The sequence below is a fragment of the Gallus gallus genome, chromosome 2 (assembly GCF_016699485.2).
Source record: "Gallus gallus isolate bGalGal1 chromosome 2, bGalGal1.mat.broiler.GRCg7b, whole genome shotgun sequence".
In the NCBI taxonomy this organism is placed as follows: Eukaryota; Metazoa; Chordata; class Aves; order Galliformes; family Phasianidae; genus Gallus; species Gallus gallus.
The window spans coordinates 49,347,329-49,367,546 of record NC_052533.1 but is presented as its reverse complement, the minus strand read 5'-3'; the positions used below and the strand labels follow the sequence as shown (position 1 = coordinate 49,367,546).

The 20,218-nt window shown below is 37.2% G+C and overlaps 1 protein-coding gene across 3 annotated transcripts in view; it reads left to right on the top strand.

The window, feature by feature from the left end:
• VPS41 (VPS41 subunit of HOPS complex) overlaps nt 1-20,218 on the top strand; it is a 108,595-nt gene that overhangs the window by 17,037 nt on the left and 71,340 nt on the right. For all 3 annotated transcript variants that reach the window (XM_015281554.4, XM_046923880.1, NM_001012859.1), the window contains 2 exon segments: nt 4,342-4,449; nt 7,260-7,337. In XM_015281554.4, the coding sequence (XP_015137040.1) occupies nt 4,342-4,449; nt 7,260-7,337 (186 nt within the window).

Here is a 20,218-nt window from a genome sequence, read left to right as displayed (position 1 = left end):
TAATTCTGGAACTGTAACTAGTTAGTTTAATTTATTGTTCTGTGTGATAATTGGTTTTGGAAAGAAAATAATTTCTTACTAGATTCTATGTGGGCTTCCACAGATCTGGCCTTCATTAAATGTCAAGAAATGTTGTCTTTTCAATTGCACAGCAGAGCACTTCTAATGTCCCCTAAGCTTGAAGGAAATGAGCCAATTTAACATTTTTCTAAAAATTTTTCAAATTGAGATGAATTTGAAAGTATGAAAATGAGCTGGGTTCTTTTTTTTCTTTTTCTTTCCTCAAGACATGGCCTTCAAAGCCTGTGATACCGGGGCTTTGTTTTGGTGAGATGTGAGTGTAACCCCTCTGAAATTACTGGAGTGATTAACTCGGGCGCTTTTCTCTTTGAATTTAAATGGTTTGCAGGGTCAAAACTTGAAGGTGTAAACAGTGCTGGAGTGACCACCTCCAGTAATTGGAGTTCTGGCTGGAACTGGATGGGTGATGCGCAAGCAAAGATGAAGGGCACTTGCCTTATAAAGTATGCACCATTTATTTCCATAAAGGCTTTGGAAAACTTAGAGGACAAATCGTGCAGGAAGGATGACACTTCGCTGTCAATGCCCGTAACATAATTAGAGTATCCACAATCAGCAGAGCATGCAGTTCATGTGACAGACTGACCCGTGGGCAGATCCGCCGCTGCAGGAGCAAATATGGGCTAATGGAATAACTCCAGGAGCTGCCCGCAGTTTCCTTTTGGATATGTTCTTTGCCAGGACCAATTCTTGGATTATTTTCTCTACTCAGTTTTTTTCTCCAATTGTTCCTGTAGGCAAAGCTGGGGAAGGCAGGCCCAGAATATTTGAGGAAGGCTGAAAACTTGCATGTCGAAAGGCAGATTACTTCCCTTGTGGTGATACTGGCCCTTGGAGGACTTTGTGCACACTCGCAGCACCCTTCAGTTGTGTAAATCTGCTCCAGATGAAGAGTTTGGAGGAAGCTCCCTACCTACTGGATGGTGGGCATGGGAAGAGCAATTTTTTTAATTGCAGGAATTCAGAAGCAAGAAGGGCCCTTAAAAAAGGAGTAGGATTTAGATTGGCCTGACCAGCTAATTAGAATATTTCTTTCAACTGGAAATGTGCTTCCCGCAGGAAATAGCTGTGGATACCTGGAACAAGTTCTTCCTAGCAATTTTACTCTTGGCTTAGCAGTAACAGGCAAAGAGAAAAATAAAAGGAAAATGAGTTTCAAATTAGTGTCCCTGTGGTTGAAAAATGGTTATTATTTACTTTAAAGCAACCCAAGGGTAGTTTCCTCTTGTCAGCTCCGTGGGACTCCTGCATTTTCTGAATTTAAATCTGCCATGTGTGGAGCACTTTCAACATCTCGTGTAGTATATGTTTCTTCTCCTCTCAATGCATTTGACAAGAATTTGAAAATCCTGGGCTGTTGTGTTTTCTTAGGTAGACTGTATGGAAGGATGTGTTTGGCGGCAGTACAAGAGGCAGTGCTATAAAATTTATTTTCAACTGTTTAGATTCCTCTAGGATGGTTTAAAGGACTTCTCTTTAATTAAAAGTGCCATACACTTAGTAAAAATCCATGTTAGTTGAGAAATTGATTTTTGTTTTTTGCTTTTTAAAGGGAAGCTTGAGTTTCCTTGTCTGGGGTAAATGTCACTCTGCTTCTATCGCGGCTTTGCTGCGAGTCAGGACTTGTACTGTTCCTCCGGGTTGTCATAGAAACGCAGCTAACTGTCAGCTCAGCTCAGGCTGCTGATGGTTTTATTTGTTGGTTTTCAGGATTATTAAAATTTAACAAAAAATATTGATTTGCTTTTTATTAACAACGGCTTGTGTTTACTTTAGAAGTTCAGACTGCATAGAAGCTTTCCCTGAAAGAAAAAATACCATAAAAATGATTAAACTCTGATACTCTCAAGAAGGGATCATCAAATGCATTTAATATATGGGCTGGGGTCTGCAGCAACTGAGAAATCTTGCATTTTTTGCAAATCACCTTTTCATATCACTTTGTTTACAGCCAAGTCATTGCCTTACCACCCCCCCCCCCCCAACCTTGTTTCAATTCACCTTTTAGCTCGACTTTTACTTAACATAAAAGATACCTGTCAAGAAAGCGTGAAATGGGTGCATCATTGTGCCTTCTATTTGAAGTTTCATTTTATTTACTTTTTCTTGAAGCTTGGCAGAATGCTTCAGTGCACTGACTTCTGAAAGTATATATTTTTTTGTATATGCATGTGCGGGAAAAATTACTTAGTTTTCACTCATAAATAAGACAGGCAAAACTTATTTACAGTGACTTTATCTAATGGTCCATGGATGAATGCTTTTATGCAAACTACTGAAGAGGCTAGAATTAACTTTTCACATTGGTTGCACATTTGATGTCCAGACTTCAGCAACATGTGGGATCTTAGAAAAACTAGATGGCTGGGGTTCAATTTTGACTTTTACAAATTTATTCAGAGATTACCCACACATTTCGAGTGTAATCTTTATGAGCAATGTATAAAATGCAGTAATGTATTAATTGCTGAGGAATGGATTCACGCTTCCTTCCTTCTTCCACTGCGTACAAGCTTTTTACTTTGACTTCACCTCCTCCCACACCACTGTAGTCATTTATTAAGGATCTGTGGGCACAAGTAATTTGGCTGATTTATATACAGCCCTGTAATTTGACATTGTCATTCTGTCTGGTAACAACTTTGTTCATTGTTGGGCTTACTGAATAAAATTGTTTCTTGGTGGACATTTTGACACCTCACTTTAGACTGCTACGTCATGGGCTGCTGACATGCCTATATTAATCTCATTTGTATTCTGTCACAAAACTCTGAAGTAACATTTCAAAAGATCCTTTCTTTGCAGTGTATTTCTATAAACCTGGTGCTAAATACTGAATGTTTCCATAGGTCCACATGGCTTTTTTTATGTTTTGTATGAGACTTTGTGGATATTAGCATGTGTGGTGATAGCAACATGTGGCAAAGACAACTTAAACAAAATATTAATGTCTCTTTTCCCACATTCATTTTTCAGATCATTAGCTACAAAAAGATGTTTACATAGAGAGAGTTTTTCTGCCATAGACTGATACTGTTCATTTTCATCTTCAGTCCTAGGAATTGGAAACCAATGGTTTGTGGGAAGTAGAAGGTTTGCATTACTGAGGCTCTCGTGTGCTTTGGTGACTTAGGAGTTAAAGTTTTTAGTGTGGGAAATACATTCAATATCTATGCATTAATTAGAACTAAAAGTGTATGTGGGGAGATTATTATGAAAGGCCTACCGCTTCCCAGTGTGAAACAAGGAATATGTATGGGTCTGTGTATGTCTAGGCATGTACAGTAGTAACTTTGTCTTACTGAAGCTTATGAAATCTCTCCTCGGCATTATACTTCAGTAAACCATTGGTTACAGATAGATGCCTGTGACCACAGCACTACTTTGCATCTTGAATTTCCTTTCCTCAGGAGATAGTGTGTTGGGTGATCAGTGAGTTTGCTCCTTTTGCTTTTTACCTCAGTCTCCTCTTTGCTCACAGTGTGCCACTTCCTTTGCATCTAGGTAGTGATTGATGATAATACCTAACAAACTGGAAAAGGAAAAGAAAGGAAAGGTTTGGTATTTACTACAAATGATAGAGGTGACCCGTAAGAAAATACCAAGTCTGGATTGTCTTCCCAGATGCTATTGCAAAAATATACTTTGTCTTAACTAAAAAAACATTAGGATGTCTTACACAGTTGTCTTACTCCTAGTGGATTCTTCTTATTTTTGTTTACAGCATTTTGTCCCTATCCTTCCTACAGAGATACTGCGTCTTGCAAAGGTCCTGAAGTTTCTTGTAACCTGCATGCTTCAGCTTAGAATTAAATGTGGCGATGGTAGAACACTTTATTTTATCACCATCCATTTTTCCATATCCATCTCTTACATTTTTCTTCTGAATTGGGAATGACTCATTTTATGTAGCAAAATACACATGTACATTTTTTCCATGCTTTTTTAGAAATCAACTAAATGCCTCTTAGAATACAGCTGAACTGGTATGCTATTGATACAGTCTTTGTTTGTACACAGAACTATGGAGTGAAAAAAATGTAAATCAGTAACAAAAAAGCACAACCCAAACTCTGGAATGGTAAAACTGTGAAAGTTTGGCTTTGGATTGTAATGGCTGTTGTTAAGATGTGATGGTGATCCATCTGTGCCTGTTGCTGTATAACAATTCTGGGATATATCTACATTTCTTTTTATTTAAAATTAACTTCTAAATGTTTTTTTTTTTCCTCCCTTCTATTTATACTGTTATACACGTAGGAAGATGAGAGTGAAGAGGAGCCCAAGCTGAAGTATGAACGACTTTCTAATGGAGTGACAGAAATTCTGCAGAAAGATGCAGCCAGTTGCATGACAGTGCATGAAAAGGTATCACACGATTTTAGGGCAGAGATGGTACTTCTGCTTGGGTTTATGTTTTTATCTGCACTTACAATGCACCAATATATATATGTGTAGAAGTACTGCCAGATTTAGAGGTGCAGTGGAAGCCAACAATAATGTGAATAAAATTTATGGTTAGCTGGTGTTGAACAGTCCTTCCTTTCATGGTGAGAGAATGCGGTCAGAATTCAAGATGCAATAATTTGTTAGATGCTATGTTTACATAAGCTACTGGGAAATGCTTACTAGATTTTGATTATGGACGGTATTATGAACTACAACTGGAATACAATCCCAACTTTCCTTCATCCAGAAAATAAATTGTCATGTAATGTGCTTATTTCTACAGCCTGAATCCCTGAAAATGGGTTCATACAAAGGGATAGCTCAGCATATATGCAGCTGTGGAAGATGTCTGAGTTTCTGTTTATATGATGTGAAGAAAGTAATTACAGTGTTTTCTTTTAATGCTCTAATACTGTTTCAGATGTACGAGAGGATGAAAGGGAGGAAGGGATAAACAATGCAAAGAAGAAATTTTATTAAGAGCCGTTTCTTTGTTCTTAACATACAGGAACTTAAGTTGTATCTTTGACTTCAATAATTGCTTTATTTTCTCATCTTTTATAAATATTGAGCGTTATAAAATATGATGAATGATGAAGAACATCTGAAAGTATGAGAGTTAGTGATTTGTCAAGTAACTATTACTATGTAAAACATAATTGTTGCTTTCTGAATTCATAATTTTTCACAGCCACTAATAACTCCTTAACATTGGTTGTTGAGGGACCTATCTCTGTTGTTTGGCTACATTTTTGGACTGGCTGGTGCTGTGCTTCTGTTACTCAAAGGACTGCTGCCACAGCTCAAGAGGCTCTTAAGATGGGGCGTGTATTTTAACTGTGGGAATGAAACCAATAAGTCTTCTGAAAATGTTTTTTGACAACCTAGAATTAAACAGATATTTTGAAAATTGGCAAGCATTTCTTCCCCATATCTGCTACCTTTCTGAGATTCAGGTGAATTTTGAAAAGCAGGAGAGAAGCAGGATTCTTCTATAAGGATGTGCACAGGTACAGCTTCTACTACAGCATCACAAGGAGTGGCAATACAGGAAAGCTGTTTAAGTATCCCAACACTTTTAGTTTCCCAGCAAACTATATACACTATTTATGAGAAGGATCAATATGGTTAGAAGCTAGATACTGGAGTCTCTTACATGTCTGAATATGACTGCTACAAGAGAGAACTTAAAACTGAAGGTGGGTTTTAGGTGCTGTTAGGGTGTTCTTTGGTTTTGTTCTGTTTGTTTTCCTGCTGAAACAAGAAAAGCCCTGCTAAAGACTCATCATTAACAAAATGACATTGTACTGTGTAAAATATGTCTCTTATTAAAGCAGTTGAACTTTGCTGGGAATCCTGAAAATCTGGCTTCTGTATTCAGACTAATTTCCCCTCAGAATTATTTTTTTCTTTTCACTGCTAAAGCATCATATTTTCACCAGGCTTGCTGTCTGCACTGGATGACTAATCGTCATGGCACCTGGTGCATTCAAGCAGGCCTGTGCAGTGGAATAGTCATACCTAGTTATGTCTGCACACCTGATGTTTTATTAACCAGTATTGATTTTTTTACCCGGGGGACTTTTTTCTTCCTGAAAAAAGGCAACCTTGCAGGAGTGAAAGGCATTGCAGGGAATGAATTTCTAATGAACCCCTTCTTTCCCTTTTTTGACTCCTTTTAATGTAGCTTCATATTTTAAGTGCCTGAACTGAAATTTCATTTTAAGCAATTCCATTTTGATAAATCCTTTTAAACCTTGACTTTCTGTAAGGTTATTTTTTAAAGATTGTGCTGCCTGACTGACACGCTTAGCAGTGCCTGTAAATTTGAGCATTTCATTATAGGTTGCAATGAAGCATGCTCACATGCAGTGAAATACAGAGAATTGAGGAGCCTAGACTATTTGAGTAATGCTGAAAGGAGGTGGGGGGGAATAAAAGAAACCTCTGTCATAAATGAAGTAGTACCAAAGCTCTTCCTTTCCTGCTTAGGTGTAGTTTGCATGGTTCAATTAACAGCAGATCTCTCAGAATCAGTTGCAGTCTGGTTTATATCAAAATAATTTTGTGATAGCATGCATTTATGTGGAGGTCTCTTTATTTTGTTACTTATTTTTAGAATGAAACTCTGAAACGCCTAAGGAGAATTGTTATTTATATTACATCTGCCACATAGGAGTGTTACTAAGTGAAAGAAAGCAAACCCTATAGTTATCTTTGTGCTTAAATGCAAGCAGAGACTTTCCATAATCCAGCAATGTTTTACCAATGGCCTCTTCCTCTGTTTGAATGTTTTGCTTTTATGTTTGTGATGGGGGAGAATTAAAGCCCAAATGAAACCATTACATTTAAAACAAAGCTGTGGAAAGGATCCCAGAACTATTTCTGGTCTGTGTTTAAGTACTTGCTTTCACACTGCATTTTTAATTTGCTGCCACAGTCCATCAGGCAGTGCATACAGACTGCAGACACACCATTAGTTGTCAGTAGATGAGGATCCTCATGACTCATTCTGACAGCTAACTTGCACTATCACAGTAATATGGGCTTGAAGCCCTGTTTTATTCTTTAGCTGCAGTTAAAATAAGCTTTGTCTATAGCCGGTGTTTTTTTTTCCATCTGAGTGTTGCTAATCATTAATCTGTTAAACATCCTGGAATTCATTTACCATTGCTGTAGTTCTGGTTGTGGTGTCTAGTGTTTGTATAATCAATCTCTTTCTTTTACAGTTTTTGGCACTGGGAACACATTATGGCAAAGTTTATTTACTTGATGTCCAGGGGAACATCACACAGAAGTTTGATGTTGTAAGTATGGCATTATTTACAGCACACCTACTGCATTGTAAAATGCTGTGATGTACTAAATAATAGATAAATTAATGTTTGTGCTACACCTGAAATTTTACTAATGCATTTCATGACTCCCCACCCCCACTGTAAGACAAGGGGCAATTTATAGTCCTTGGAAAAGTAAGTTGAACTGGATGGTTTTGTGATGAGCACATCTCAGTTTCCATATAATAAACTCTCTTTCTGAAAACAGAAGAGGAAATACATATTTATGATTGTAAATGGCTATTATTAATTATGTACCCCAGAAGCTCGTGACTTCCATAAGGTATGAGCCCTCTCATTAGATGATTGTTGTGAGTTGTTAGTGTGTACGCTATCGTCTTATCTAGTTGCCACAAGTAATTGAAAATTGATTGATTGCCTTGCTGGTTCAGTTTATCTACTGCAAATATATAACGCTAATATTTTATGTGAATGTTTTGAAGCTTGGACTCTTAAGGGATTGTATTGATTGAAGGAAGAAGAGGCAGACTTCTTTTTTTTCTTATTTTGGTTCCTGATATTAGGGGATGAGTGAAGTAGTCAGTTTAAAATATTAAATGTTTTTTTTTTTTTTTAATTGTGCACAGTTGTTTGGTTTTTTTTTTTTAATTTTTATCTTATGTTTTTTAATTTATATGTGTACACACACACATCTTTTTCGATGTCCTCTTTTTCCATGGGAGTCGGAGGAAGGGAACTGGCAATTATTTTTTTTTTCCTTCTGGTATTGTAACAAAATCTGGTAGCCAAGCGTCAACTTTTCATAGCAGTGTCAGCACTTGTCAGAGTATCCATTGCAAGGTGTTGGCATGTTTGCAGAAAGAACGTATGTTCTAAAGCTGACACAGCTAGCTGCATGGGAGGGGTGAAAGGTTTTGTTTATATTTTTGAAAAATCTAATTACACAATTGTTGTGCAAGAGGAAAAAAGCCAAAATGTAGCTTCCTAGGCACAGCCTTTGCAGAAAATTTTATAGTCAAATTAATAATGATCCTTCTGGGCATTAATTAAAAGTCACCCTAATTACGTTCTCCTATTTCTTGTAACTTTTTATTTTTCTTGGCCCCATAGACGTGATGCTGACTGCAGTTCAAAAGAGGAAAGACTTTTTGTGTCTCCAATTGGTGGTTCTAATTAGATTACATGTATGTTACTTGTTAACTTTCTCTTCAAATAATTTATCTGGGGAAAAAGACCAGATCAAAGTGTACCTGAATTCTTCTCTTCCATCACTGCAGTAGAAGATTTGACTCGAGAACTTGCTCAGATGAAGCTGACATTTTCTCTTGAGGCAAGCATTAAATGCCTTAGACTTGTATTCATTCCAGTCTGTGTCAGGTACTTGAAAGAGTTACTCGTAGAACTGTCTTTTTTTGTGGGTGCATGACCAAGGCCATCTTCCTCCACACTCCTTTCTAAAGATGAAATCTATCTTTCTGTAGAGATGTAGTGTACAGCAAGTCATGGGAAATGTTGTCTACTAAAGACTCTATAACAAAATCCCTGCATTCTCTTTGTACCCACCCATTCAAATCTGTCGTTCTTCTTTCCTTTATTATTGAAGCCCTATCAGGAGCTGCTGGTAGGCTTGTTTCTTAGGATAAATTTAGGATTGGGCCTTATAAACCACTGCTCTACAGCTTTTACGGTATTAGCTCCTTTACAAACCTTTACTGGCTTCAGATAAATATTTTTGTGCCATGTCTTATTATAGAGATAGCACTGATTTCTTTTTTAACTCTTTCTTTTTGAGATGTAGAATAGGAAAAAAAATGTTTCTTGCAGTATATTGTTAGTATTTGTCTGTTGTTGGTTTCTTGTTTATTTATTTTTTTCTGGTAATATATGAATCTCCTGTGCAAAATATAAATAGCATCAAAGATCAGGTGGAAGAGGTGCATTTTGTCTTTTTCATAGTTTAAAGGAAAATAATTTTGATCAAGGAGCACTTGCATTCTAAGGAAAAACTTTACTTTGGAATTATTAGGTGTTGTAGAGCAGAATGGACTATCTGTGTGTGAAACAAGGCAGCTCTGTAACATTGTTCTCTTGTTAAACAGAGAAGGATTTTTTGAATGAACATTGTCAGCTGTTGAACCAATAGAGATAGTTTATTTTCCACTGGCTGCTGCGTGTCATAATATTTTTCTTCTAACCTGAACTTCTAAAGATTTTGGGCTACAGACTAGAAGAATGACAAACAAAACTCTTGGTGGGTTTTTCCTTCTCTTCTTCTTCCACTATTTGTTTGCTGTCTCTCCTCTTTGGAGGCTTGCATTATAGCACTGCTGTGTTGTGAATTGCAAACAAATATTTCTTAAAGAAAGAGTCACATCATGAACTCTACAGATGGAAAGCATTCCCTTGTAAATTCTCTATGGCAAAGAGTATTTTCTTTGATTAAGTTCTCTCTGGTTCTTCATTGGGTCCTGAATGAGAAAATTCCATCTGAGATGTGTTTCCATTCGTGAATGTAAACACAAGATAGTGTTTACTACTTTGCAATAGTAAATAAGAGAAAGATGTGTTGTTACTAATTTCTAGAAATTTGTAGTGCTTAAAAATTGTTCCAAGTAAATAAAATAGTGTCTTGTCAAAGAGGGATGATGTTACCTCAAGCATTGATATCTTGGACGAAAGTTCATATTAGATACATATTGAAAATATCATTACTTCTCTCTTAGTACTCTTGATTTCCATTTATCTCTCTTTATCTCTGTTGAACAAATAAATACAGATTTTGTTTTTATGAGAAATCAGATTTTACTCTATACTGGCTTTGATTTGATTTTGATCCCAATTGTGAGGCAGATATAAAGACTGACCTCGGAGGATTCACTTACTGCATCATATCATAGCACGATTATCATGTCTAGTTCCTGTGAACATTGAGAGAGAACTGACAGGTATGTTGCAGAATCTCCAAGATAGCCAGTTTCTGGATCATGATCTTGAAATCTGAATTACACAGAATCACAGAATTGCAGAGGTTGGAAGAGACCTCAAGAGATGCTAAAGCATGTGCCCTACAATAGGTCACACAGGTAGGTGTCCAGATGGGTCTTGAATGTCTCCATAGATAGAGACTCCGCAACCTCTCTGGACAACCTGTTCCATTGTTTTGTCACCCGTATCGTAAAGAAGTTCTTCCACATATTTGTATGGAGCTTTCTTTGTTCAAGTTTTAATTAACTGAAATAATTAATTCAAATATCTAAAAAACAACAACAAAAAAGACCTGTTTGGTTAGTTTTTTAAAGAAACCTGATAGAACATCATCCAGTAATACTGGTAGAATGCTTAGGTTATTTTATTGCTGAATTGCAAATATTGTTTCTAGTGCTGCAAAAGCTTACATTCATGTACTCCGTAAAAATTCTCAGAGGCTTCTGTGAAACTAACCTAAATGGCTTAGAAGTCTTTCCAGATCAGCCCTTCTTCTATCCTCTGCCAGGTCAACTAGTAGTCTTTTCGGGTTTGCAACTCCTCTTCGCAATAAAAGTGAAAATGCGTGCTTTGAAACCAGTGTGGGAGATTTTTAGTTTGGTGAGAATTATGAGACAGGAATTTGGGGGTGCTGGTGTCTCAGTTGCCACACTTGTGCTCTTATACGATCTCCTCTCCTACATGCCTAGCCTGTTTGTTTTTTTTTTACCTCTCACGAGCGTGCCTGTCTTTGACAATGTCAGTCGCCTAAGATTAACTGATATGCATCCTCAAATAATGTATGTTTGACAAACTAGTGTTCTGTTGTAGTAGGGTTCAGTGCATTGAGTGAGATGAAATGTGTCAAATGCACTGAAAATTATTACTAAAAGGCAACAAGAAGGGGGGGAAAAGCCTGCTAATGCCACTGACAAAGGATGATGCAGGACTGATTCACAGCATGTTAATTCCAAATGCCTCTCCGTCTTTCTTTTCCTCTTAGGCTGTCTACAATTTATTAATATAATTATTGCTTCAACTGACATCTTGTGGATTAAGGACTTGTAGATATGAAGAAATCTGTACAAACATGTTTAGTTAAGTAACAAATCAAAAACCTTCCAAAAGGCAAGAAAATCTGTACTCATTCTGGTCTTCTAATAAATATCAAGCTTAAAGCAGAAATGGGCAGAAATCTTGGCTGGTGCCAGTAATATTCTGTGAGAAGAAGAAACAGCACCTATTTCACTAGTGATAGGGGATAGCACCTCTTAGGTGCTTCAGAGGTGATGTATGAGCTGAGAAAACAAATGTAAATAGTGTTTTTAAAATTTCTAGTAGTGCAAAGAAGTTAAAGTTTTCTTTGCATGCAGCACTTGTGAGCTATTCAAGACTGCTGGAATTTCAAAAAGAGAATGAAACATTTAAGTAGAGGCCTGTTCTTGCAGAATTTCTTTCCACTACGTACTTTTTTCCCAGCCTCAATATTTTTTTTTCTAATCGTCTCTTGTTATGTAGTACTAAACATTTCTTTATGTCAGTTTAATCAGAGTGGCAGAAATCCAGTCACTAGGCCATCTCTGCTTCCTTGAAAATTCAAAGCGGAATTCCTTCAGTTGTGATGTTATTGTCCTTGGACCTCTGAAATTTGCAGCACTATCCAGCTTCTGCAGCAAGTGTTTTTTATTTAAAGATAAATCTATGGCCTTTTGGTGTTTCTGATAACAAGTCACAAACGAGTATCAGAGGTTTCTTTTGACTTATCAGGCTTTTGAAAGAATTTAATTGCTAACAAGAAAGCCATATTTCCTAATGAAGAAGAAGCTGTTGCGGAGCACTGAATGCTATTGCTGGAAACGATGCAGAACATTCTAACTATTGAGGTAGATAATGAAGCATCTTTCAATGGGGAATGTAACTTTTAGCATTTGATTGTATAATGAAGAAGTTAGTTTGAATGGAACTTTATGTGAGAGTTTAAGACTAAGATGATATAAATGTCACTTATTTTGACAGGCTGCTTAAAATTCTATGTTTATTACTTTAACTACATCATTTTAGTTGTCACTGTCAGACTGTGAAAGAAGACTTAGTCGGGAAATGAGATGAAGCAACAGAATTTAGAGTAAAGATCTGGGTAGCTGAATGTCAGTGTGCCTTTTAGATTTGAAGCTGAAATCCTGCTCTTTGTGCAGAACAAAACATACTGCTATAAGTGTGGGCTCCAAAAAAAAAGTAAAAATTCAGGTTCTCATAGGGGCAAATGCCTATGCAGGAAAGAGTCATTCTCCTCTGTGGGAGCTCCCACTCAGAGTTGCTGGTGGAGTCCTATGGCTTCATGCTCAAAGTTTAACCCCTGGCTCAGCCCAGTGGAAAAACTAGAGAGAAGTTGCATCCTTTGGGATTGTGCTCTTGGGACTTCAATGTCTAGACCCAATTTAATAGCTCTCCATTTCTGTCTAACTGTCTTTTTATTTTAGCTGCAGATTATTTGGAAGTCCATGGCTTTTTATACTAGTTGCAGGAGTAACTCACATGGCCCTTGGGTCTGGCTTTTTGGATGTTATAAAAGATGGAAAGTGTATTATGATATTTGTTCTGGTATTGCCCTTATTAAGTTGTTTGTAACCTGGAGTTTCCAGTGGAGCTATTGTGCTACTGAATATTAGGACCCTTCCTTAGCAGTAATTGTGATGTACCTTGGTGTATGTCTGTCATTCAATGAGAAGTGAGGTGTATTGCCAAGACTGGGTAAAGTTGTGATGTCCGAGCCATTATTACATAGGTCTGTTAAAGTTTCTTGTATATCACAGGATATCCCAAGTGGGAAGGGATGCACAAGGATCATGGAGCCCAGCTCCTGGCTCCTCACAGGACCAGCCAAAATTCAAACTCTGTGTCTGAGGGTGTTTTCCAACTCTACTTGAACTCCAGCAGCCTGGGGTCATGCCCACAGCCCTGGTGAGCCTGTTCCATGCCCACCACCTTATCAGTGAAGATCCTGCCCTAAACCCCAACCTGCCCCTTACCTGATGTAGCTCAATGCCATTCTCTCAGGCCCCGTCGCTGTTGCAGAGCAGAGCTCAGCAATGCCCCTCCGCTCCCTGTGAGGAGCTGCAGACACTGTGAGGCCTGCCCTCAGCTCCTCTGCTCTGGGCTGAGCAAACCAAGGGACCTCAGCCACACATGATAGGTCCTGCTCTTCAGACCCTTCCCCCTTTCTTTGTAGTCCTCCTTTGGCTGCTCTCTCATAGTTTCATGTCTTTCTTTTATTGTGCCCAAACCGCACACAGTACTTGAGGTGAGGCTGCACCAGCACAGAGTGGGACAGTCATTTCATTGACAATGCCCATCATCTGTGTATCCAGTGTATCCAACTCTCATTGAACCTAGTGCTGGTTAATGTTTTACTTAAATAAATACATCAGGTTAATATGGAAGCTATTCATTATTACTAGAAATAATGCCTGGTGTCTTGATGAAGAATTTGTTATTGTCACTCCTTAGTGACGTAAAAGAATATTACTGAATAAATACTTTTTTTGTCAGTAATCTACCGATAACAAACAGTTCTGTATTTATTGACTTAGTAAGATTCTGTCCTGTTCTGTGGGTTTTCTCAAATAAATCTTGAAATCTGGAAAATTGTGAAGGAAAAAGTATCTCATTGTGAAAGAATGCTAAAGAATATTAATACTACAGTATTTAAGATAGGATTGTTGATCACCCGAAGGGCAAAATTTTTAAAGATTTTTTTTTTTTTTAATCAGACCTTGTAGGAACTCTGAATCTATTTATATGAAAGATCAAGTAGAGGACTTACTGTAATTCTGCTAAGTGAATTTACATATGACATTTTTGAATGTTTCAAAGAAAATTACTTTTGACATTATGCAGATACATCAAACATAAAAAAAAAAAATCCTTTTTTTTCTGACTCTGTTACCATCTTGGTTTGGTAACATCAGTTGCTTGAATGTGTTCTGCATCTTGTGATTATTGTAATATATGTAATTTATTTGCAGCTATTACTGGCTCACTATATTCACTCTAATTTCATGATTTGACAGCAAAGTTTATTTGCCTTTATGAAAAACACAGAAGGATTGTTTCTAATTAAATAATCAACTGTGCACAATACTATTTTTTTCATATCAAATTTAAGTAGAGTATTGTTTTACCAAATTATCCACTCTTTAAGGGAAACTCTCAAAAGAGTCCCAACAAATTTCCAACATGGGCATTTATACTTTTCTGTGCCTTCCAGAGGCTTAATCTCTGGCAAGACTAGATTATTCTTCCTCTTACCATTTGTAAGGAACCTCAGGCTCTCAGCCATTGCAGATATCCTTCCCCTACTAGAATTTTGACAGATTTGACCAGGTGATGCTTACTGGCACAAGGCATCTATTCCATGATTTACTTATTCCTTTTTTAAGTCATCTCATGAGCATATTGTGCCACATCTGTCTCATACCCACACTAAATGTGTTTTGCTGTTATACAGCTGGATTATTGGACCAAGTTCCTCTAGAGCTTTTATTAGCAGCAGTGAAACAGTTAGTTTTAGATAGCACAAATGCATTTTCTAACTCCTTGCAACCTTTAAAAGCACAGGAAAGATTTGGAAAAGTTTGCCTTCAAAGAAGTTACTATACTGCTGATTCTAGAGCTGCTTTCCTTTTGTTAAATGGCATATTATACCTGAATGACATTTTCTTGTATACTGAAGACAGGCACTTGTGTGCACATATAAAAATAATAGCAGTTTACTTGTCAGAATTATTCAGAGTCCTGGCATTAATAAAATATTATTTACATTAGAAAATGTTTTCATAGTTAGAAAGTCCAGGGCAACTGAGTTCTGGAGGACAGTGTTTTTTATATAAGTTGACATTAATGATAGAGCTGCAGCCCTTTGTTTCCATTAACAATAAAAATGCAGCACTATTAAAAACATAGAATGACATAACAGGGGCATAATACAACGAAGAAAGCATGAAGATAAAATGAAGTCTTTTTTCCCATAGGGGTAAGGTATTGTTGATAATGAACTTTGTAAGTTTAATAAAAATCTGCATCTGAAGGATGAGTCTTCTTTGCGTGGAAAGACTGACAGTGTATATCAGTTGTTTATTGCACTCCTGTTGGAATGCTGAATGTGGTCAGTCCAGATTTGACTGATCTTGGGTGTTAAAACCCTCAGATTTGTTTTTGCCCAAAGTAGCTTCTTTAAAGCTGATCATCTTCTCTGTGATGCTGCTGAGGAAGCTAGTTCCACTAGGAGTTCTATGGCACAAATAAATAAAAGTATAAGAAATTCTGTAAGTCTGGTGTTCTTGTGTTCACCATTGTAGCCCTGGCTCATAATACAGGTGTGTGGCTGCTGCAGGCTGTAACAGTTCTTGAATACAGGAACTTTGACATGTGAGCAGTATAAAAATGGAAGGATGAATGAATCCGCTTGCTTTTTTGATCTGCATTAAATAAAGTTTATTATGAGCAAGAATGTCTACAGTTGCTGCTGTTGAAATAAAGCCTTTTTATATGCAAATGTACTGGGGACACTGCACAGGATCAGTTCATCTTCACATTTAGCTTTCCTTATCTTACTGCCAGAGTGAGAATGCTGCTTACAGTTTGCCACTTAAAGTAAGTTACACTGAACTTCAGGATTCATAGTTTCTACTTGTGTGAGTACTCTCCTCCCTCCCACCCTATCATCTTGATTTGCAGATTTGTTCTGGATACTGTTGGGAATCCAAAATGCAAAATTGATCGTTGTTGAGGATCTCTTTGCCAGGTTTGTGAAAACTATCTCAGATGATATAATTACAAATAAAGTTGTTTCAGAGCTGGTGTCTGAAGAGAATAGAATGCTTTCAGTAATCAGGAAATGTATTTATTCTCTCATACCGATCTGACTTTTGCCTGTTTGTACAAATGTTGATGATTGGATGTCTGTGCGTTTTAGCTATTGGCTGAACCTCAACATTAACCACCCAGTCTAATATTCAACTATGCCAAGAGTCATAGAATTGCTCAGATTGGAAAGGACCTTAAAGACCATCAAGTCCAACCACAACCGAACCATACTACCCTAACTCTAACAACCCACCACTAAATCATGTCCCAGAGCAGCACATCCAAATGGTTTTTAAACACATCCAGGGATGGTGACTCAACCACCTCCCTGGGGAGCCTATTCCAGAATATGACTAGCTATGTCTTTTTCAGCCAAGGGAGTTCTTCCCTTACAGAATCTGTGTTCTGTGTGATTCAGTCAGTGGCAGATCTTTTCACTGATTTCAGTAGTCACTAGACTGGAATCATCATCTTTAGTAGAATGGTTGACAGGCTAAAATAACTGAAAAATAGAAGTGCAGTTTTTCATTGCAAGAGGTGATAGAAAGAAGAAAACTACTTGTGTCCTCTGTTCAGTGTTACGTCAGGGAGAGGGGAAGAGATGATCATCATGGCTGTCCTAATGCTAGCAAAACAATGGATGACCCTTGAGAAGAATAGTCAACAGCCTCATTGCTTTTTAAAAAGTTGTTTGGTCAAAGCACCTATAGAATAATCTCTAAAGCTAACCTGTCCTGTCAAGACGATATACTGCTTTATGACCTGGTTGGCATTTCTCATCGGTCACTAATTTAAGTTGTGTTTTGTCAAGAAATGGAGAAAAATCTTATACTACCCATTTCCTGTTAGTACATTAATGACACTGAGGATGTTATTCTATTAAGAATAACCTACAAATGTGCCCCAGTAAGTATAATCCTCAGGGTTTTAGATTGCTCTCCAAGGCCCAATTTGTAGTACGGTAGCCTGCGTAGAAGCAGAATATTCCATGATGAATTCTCAAAATTTTCTGCGCTTGGGGAGCTGGTAAAGAAAGCTGATTGAGAAATCAGTGAGGTGCATCTTACTGGAATAGTCTTCTTCCACCATGCATTGGGATTTCTGAGGCACGTATATGGAGCCTTCACCTGCATCTCTTACTTCATCCCTCCCGTAAGTGCAGTGGGGAATATTGCAGCATATTCTCAGATGACTTTGATCCACAGCTAGTGACAACAAAGCAGAGGCAGGCTTAGGGCATTTCATCTTTGAGGCCCTGCAGTTACACAGTGAATGTCCAACAGGGCCTGGGAAGGGGAGGAAAAGGGAGTAAATTGTTTCCTGTGGCACGTTGCTCCTGTAAGGACGTAGCTTCACATGCCACTGTTTGAAGAGAAAAGAGATCCTGTTTTGAATGTCAGGAATTAGCTAACAGTTAAGCAATGCTAGGAGGAGATGTAGGCTTCCAATATAGATCTGTTTTCAGCTGTAGCTCTGTCATTCCTAAACAAACATTCTGATTGTCTAGCGAATGCTATGGTTTTAAGGAGGTCCTTTGTTAATTTTTCTCTTTGGATGTATTTTTTGCTTAGTTCCTGTAGTTGACAAACAAGATTAAGGGATTCACTGATGTGGAAAGTATTGAAATCACTGTAGGCTTTCTGGTCTTTCTCAGTTTCTCAGGTGATATATGAGAGATTCCTTGTCCTCATATTCCCTTAGAATTAGACAAGCTTTTGAGATTTTTCTTTTTGTAGGTAAGGTATGCCTTTCCATAGACAAAATATAAGTTAATGTTATTGCTCTGTGTCCCAGACTTTGTTACTCACCCCAGACTTCCCCCTTCCCTTTTCATCTAACCAATATAATCTCCCATTTTTCATTTGGAGAATGATAAATTCACGAGTGCTGCAGTAAAAGCACTGGAGCAGGAATCCTCACTTATTTGTTGGAATACTAGCAGTACTGTTGAACAAAATCTTTTTGGTGTGGATATTAGTAACTTTTCATCAAATGAAAATTGGTGTTGTAAGTTCAGAATATGTAATTTCTATTGCAGACAGGGGTAAACAGCTTATTCTGTAAGATTTAAAACTGCCTTTTTGATTTAAACGTTTATTTTGCTACATTATGTTTCTTAGTTGTGCATATACACATAGATACAGATGTACTTTTATCATATTATATGTAAACTATGATATAGTATTGTTTTTAGGGTTGCTTTTCCCTCTATTGTGTCAGTAATGAATATCTAAACTATTCATAAGTTAGTGAAGGACTGTAATTTAAAAAAAACAAAAAACCTGAGAGTGTCTTCTGTGTGCTTTATTTCCTGTCACCTTTTCTTGCTTCCCAAAATGAAAAGACTCTGAAAAGTTCAGCTTTCTTTTTGGCAAGTTACTTAAATAAGGCATTCTTCTAGGTGAGCTAAGGCTATCATTTTGAATTGGGCAGACGCAGTTGGAGAAAGAGAATATACAGTACTTGCTTACATTATTTCAGTAGTCTTAACAACACTGTTTCTCCAAATTCAATGGAGTATAGATCATTTAATTTATAAATGTAAAAGCTGAATAGTAGAAGTTTTATTCAGAGCAAATTCCTCAGCCTACTAGTGCAAGTCTTATATTTTAAGAGTATCTTGGCTTAGTTGTGGCAGTAACTGAGGCAGTTTATTTCCAAATCAGTACTGACGCTTGGAGACGTCTGTGATGGAAGTAATTTCTTCTGTTGGAAATAAATATTTCCACCATTTTCATGGTGGAAGCAATGCAAACATAAAAACTTTAGTCTGTATTCTGGTGGATTAACATTTTAAGAAGTGAGTTCATATTGCTGAGCACCGACTGGAGTTTTATGTGTTTGTTTATGTGACTATCTTGCAGATGAAAACTCACAAGTAAATAAAAAATAGACACTTGTAAGAGTCTGATTTGTTTTGTTTTTTGCTTATATTTTTATTTCAAACTCCATATATGTAAAATTTTCCTGTAGTATGGAGATCACCTACAGAGTGGTTATGTAGATCCAGAACTACAAGAACATAATGTAGCAGAAAAGACTTAGGGATGGTTTTCTCCTTTTCATATGTTTATTTGTGTGCTTGTGCATAGACTGATACTTAAAAATCTTTGAATTAATTTAGGAAAAGTTCCTGAAAATTTTTCTTAAAGAATGGATGACACTGCTGCATAAGTGGGTTGTATTAGTGCTCAGAACCTCTTGAAGTAAAATGAGCTTTGCTGCAAGTGTGATCAAACATTGCTTTGCTTTTCACACTCCTAATGCATTTGTTGCTAGCCTACTAACCGTGGCTAAAGGGCATGAAGTCACAGGCAACTATTAAAACGTTTAGATTCTTAGCTTGTAAATATTGCATTTCTCACTGAATTTGAGTGAAATCCAGTCTTACGTTTCTTGTTCATCCAGTTTATATCCATTGGGATGCAGCATTTGTGAAAGAATCAATTATCCATTTGTTAGTCAGAGGAGCTTTACAAATTATACATTAGCAGATTGATTTCCCAGGTTCACCGTTGGGGGACTGATAGTATAAGGTGGGTTGATGATGAGTGCCAGGGGAGCAGGAGTTGCCTCAATGAACACAATTAAAAGAAGCTTTCTGTGTGGCCGTGAATTTAGTCCTACTTTAAGAACTGACATAATCCATAGTAAGTGTGTTTATTTCAAGCATTTTTACATTAGTTAGGTAATTGTTTAGCACATGAGGTACATATGTTGGTAGATGCTCATTTTTCCTTCACTGTAAATTTAAGGTTTTGCTCAAGCCTATATTTAGATCTACTCGAGCAAGAGCCCTGCTAGCTCTTTTTTTTCTCTCCCTAAACTTTTCTTTCTTCCATTAAGGTAACATTTTTTTGTTCTATAGTGTCAGCTTGACATTATTGATTTTGAACAGTCAAACTTACTTATGTTGTCCAGAATTCCAAACATGTCTCCATCGGAAAGAAAACTGCAGCTAATGGAAATTCAGCTGAAGGCTTTTCTTCTTTTGCCAGAAGTTCCACACTTTATGAAATTCAGCAGCTGTTCTCGAGTTAATCATTTCAGTGTATCTCCCT